The sequence below is a fragment of the Camelina sativa genome, chromosome 18, assembly GCF_000633955.1.
Source record: "Camelina sativa cultivar DH55 chromosome 18, Cs, whole genome shotgun sequence".
Taxonomy (NCBI): Eukaryota; Viridiplantae; Streptophyta; class Magnoliopsida; order Brassicales; family Brassicaceae; genus Camelina; species Camelina sativa.
The window spans coordinates 2,754,425-2,757,955 of record NC_025702.1 but is presented as its reverse complement, the minus strand read 5'-3'; the positions used below and the strand labels follow the sequence as shown (position 1 = coordinate 2,757,955).

General features: G+C 35.9%; 2 protein-coding genes across 2 annotated transcripts in view; one reads left to right on the top strand and one right to left on the bottom strand.

Moving 5' to 3' along the window:
• LOC104760377 (F-box protein SKIP31) lies at nucleotides 565-2,727 on the bottom strand. The gene is made up of 8 exons (XM_010483295.1): nucleotides 2,556-2,727; nucleotides 2,078-2,296; nucleotides 1,914-1,987; nucleotides 1,747-1,822; nucleotides 1,511-1,621; nucleotides 1,247-1,421; nucleotides 975-1,151; nucleotides 565-884 (listed from the first exon to the last, which is right to left on the bottom strand). The coding sequence occupies exons 1-8, from the start codon at nucleotides 2,616-2,618 to the stop codon at nucleotides 814-816; spliced, it is 966 nt and encodes a 321-aa protein (XP_010481597.1). The 5' UTR covers nucleotides 2,619-2,727; the 3' UTR covers nucleotides 565-813.
• LOC104760376 (WAT1-related protein At5g45370) overlaps nucleotides 3,155-3,531 on the top strand; it is a 5,139-nt gene continuing 4,762 nt past the window's right edge. Inside the window, exon 1 of the mRNA XM_010483294.2 lies at nucleotides 3,155-3,404. Within this exon, the coding sequence (XP_010481596.1) occupies nucleotides 3,321-3,404 (84 nt within the window). The 5' untranslated portion in view covers nucleotides 3,155-3,320. The remainder of the gene's footprint in view (nucleotides 3,405-3,531) is intronic.

Below are 3,531 nucleotides of genomic sequence, written 5' to 3'. Positions count from 1 at the left end.
GGGGGGCGTTTGTGAAAGATTAAAAATTATGTGGGTTAAAAAAGACAAAGATGATAATATTTTTCCTAACGTACAATATTTACTTATTTAGCGTTGCAAGAACGCGCAATGGACGCGTGATTCTACATTACGTATGGGATAATAAAAATTTGCACTTTTTGTATAAATGCCAAAAGAATCGAATCTACTCAAAATCCACCCATATTTATGCCATCATATAAATAATTTTTCCTTTTTAAAAAATAAGCAATGTTACATAAATTGGTGTTTAGTTTTTAAGGCTGTATATATATATATATATATCTTATCATAAAAGACCAAATATAATAGAAGTAAGCATTTTTATGTCACTAACAAACGCAATTTTTCTTAACCAATTCATACCTTATCTATGGAGTCAAATATTTTCAGTTCATTTTTTCCATTTAACGCAACACATCAGTGGTGATAATTGATGTATGCCTTTTCGAATATATAAACTTCATTTTCAACTAATCATCAAATTGCATTGATAAACTCAACAAAAACAGTAACGATATCTATAAGAATTGAAGAGCAGACCAATATCCGCGGTAGAAGTAATCAAACTTAATTACTAGATGCAACACTTTTTAAGGACAATAGAGTACATCACAGACAATGATATGTATAATATAAGTTACAAAAAGCTAACAACTATTAAAGCAAGAGCTACTTCTGATTCCTTTTAAGTCCAGAGAACACAGGCAGAATCAGGTGAGAGATAGAGAAAAGACCTTCGAGAGAGAGAGTGCGTAGGCCTTCTGAAAGTGAACAAAAGGCTGAGTCTTTTGCTCAGCAGAACCTCAGGGTACGTTCCAATTCCTGTTCATCCTCGCAGTTGTAGCCAAGTTCAAAAGCTCGTGCTGCGATGGAAAGAAGACGCAAACTGTTTACTTATATGTTGGAAATAAAAGGAATAAATGGAAAGGGAGGCGAGAGAGATAGATATGTACCCAATCGGCTTTTATCTGTGAATACTTCAAGTTCTAGTTCAGCTTCTTCCTCATCACACCCATCTGGGTCTGGATCAGTTTGTACAAGCAAAGTATCAGAACAAAGTCCTGAGATAGTACACACCATGAGGTCACCTTCTGGACTCAATATTACTTCCTTGCAGTTGTCATCGCATACTGTTTAAAAGACCATAAACATTATGTAAGATTCGGATAAAAAGAAAAAAAAACACAAGCAACAAAGTTACATATAACAGCATTTCCTTTCATACCATGAACATGTCCTGTCTCTTTGCATATGAACACATCTTCAATCTGATGGTATGAACATTTGGTTCCCAAACAAATATGGCCAGTGACAACCTTATCGGCAAGTCCTTTGCTTTTCTTCCATATAGATACTTGGTCAAGTACAGTTTTGTCAAGAATTATTCGATCATCCACCATCTAAACGTTGCAAACAAGAGCATGAGAAAATTTGTCAACTGACCACAATTCATGCAAAACATAAACAAATACTTATTCAAAATAGTTACCTCAGATGGAAGAGGAGCTTGGCTTCTCTTTGCTGCTTGCATTTGAATGTAATACTCTTTAAAATCTGACGGACAGGTTCTGACAAGTTCAATCATGTCCTGCTCGTCACGCTAAAATTCAACAAAGAGAAAAGGAATCACTTTTCAATATATGAAACTTGACCTCTAATAGCAACTCAGAGTAACATTGTTATATATCATATTCAACAATGTAATAACCAAGTCAGAAAACTCACATCAATATAAAGCTTCTTCCAAGCACACTCCCGTAACTTTCTAGTTGGAGGAGTTAGTCCCCACCGGATACAGTATCTGAAAGCAAAACCAATCAAAAGTGTACCAAAAATCAGTTCCAAGTAAGATCATCGAACTACAATGGCGAATATGAGAGGAGACTACTTACAGACGACGCCATAAGGATTCATCAGACGCCACGAAATTGAGAAATCTACACACCAAAGAGCATGATACAAGATCCTGTAAATCACATTCAAACAAATTAGATTACGCAAACTAAATGTTAAATCACTAATCTTTAGCTTAAGAAGCACATGAACAATAACATACCTCAGAGGATAAGAACTTGAGGATATGACGAAAGAGCTCAGTAGGAACACTGCTGAAAACTCCACTCTCTATTCTCTTTGAACCAGTTCTATCGTTGTTACCATCTTCCTTTTGATGATCTTCATCCTTCTTCTTCTCTACAGCGCTTGTTGTTTCTTCGTGTTTCTCAATACGTTGCCGTTTTGCTTCAGGTTCTTCCGGATTCTTCGTTTCCTCCACCTATATAACAAAACCCAAAGCATCAATAAAACGTTGAACAAGAGCTCTAAAATTTCAAATGAATATGCATATATAACACAAGTCAAGTATGAATTATACGTAATAAAAACATCTAATTTACAATCTAAATCACAGATCAAGGAATTTTAAAGTCATAGGTTTCAGATTCAATGATAAAAATCCAAAATTTTGTCGGAGAAAAATACAAAACCCTGACTGAAATTGGAAAAAAATGAATAAACAAAAAAAAACAATTTACCGACGAGACTTCTGATTCGAGGAATCGAGCGAAACACTCGTCTTCTTCATCGGAACCAGACATATTGTAAAGTCGGTGAAGATCGGAGCTCCGGCGACGATGGTTGTTGTGTTTATGCGGCTGGGAAGGTATAGAGAGAGAGAGGAGACGAGAGAGGATTGGGAGATTTGGAACCGGTGGCGTGAGATTGGAGCCGACCTTGGGCCGAATAGTTTTAATTAATGGGCCTAATAACCAATATGGGCTTTGTAATAATAATAACTGAAGCCCATAATACTACTACTTCTCAACGTCAAAGTCAACGTCACCCCTTCAACAAAACGTGATTAATTTAAGTAAGGACACGTTTGGAGATGCCGTAAGCCTTTATATTATCTAAATCTCTATTTCAAAGTTAATAAAATGTAAATATAATCTGATAAGAAATGATAAAAGAAAAAAGAAAAAAACAGAAAAAAAAACATATACAGTAAACAAAACCGGAGGGAGTACATTTTTGTTTGGTTTGTCTTTTAACTCTTTTTTTATATTTTATTATTATTATTATTATTATTTTTAAAGACCAAATAGAAGAAGAAGAAACCAAAACGACTTAGATAATGTAAAGGAAGGACCACAATGTGAAACTAGTAGGAGAAGCAAATCAAATTACCTAGTCTACTACAACTACAAGTGCGTACAGCCGACAGGACAGGGTGGTATTTTTGTTTATCTTCTTGGATTAGATAGAGATAGAGAGAGAGAAAGAGTCAGAGAGAATTTAATATGGCAGTTCCGGCGATAGTAAACGGCGGCGATGCGACGGAGAGAGAAACACGAATGGCACACTCTGCAATGACGTTGGTTCAGGTGATAAACGGAGGTTACCATGTGGTTACGAAAGTAGCACTTAACGTTGGTGTGAATCAGCTCGTCTTTTGTGTCTTTCGCGATCTTCTTGCTCTCTCCATTCTCGCCCCTCTCGCTTTTTTCCGTG

Bases quoted from the DNA above. Each gene is read 5' to 3' on its own strand.
- LOC104760377 (XM_010483295.1), bottom strand. From the start codon at position 2,618: ATGTCTGGTTCCGATGAAGAAGACGAGTGTTTCGCTCGATTCCTCGAA. The intron at 2,297-2,555 runs GTAAATTGTTTT...TTTGTTATATAG, and splicing joins TCGAATCAGAAGTCTCGTCG to GTGGAGGAAACGAAGAATCC. The intron at 885-974 runs GTACATATCTAT...TTTCCATCGCAG, and splicing joins CACAGATAAAAGCCGATTGG to CACGAGCTTTTGAACTTGGC.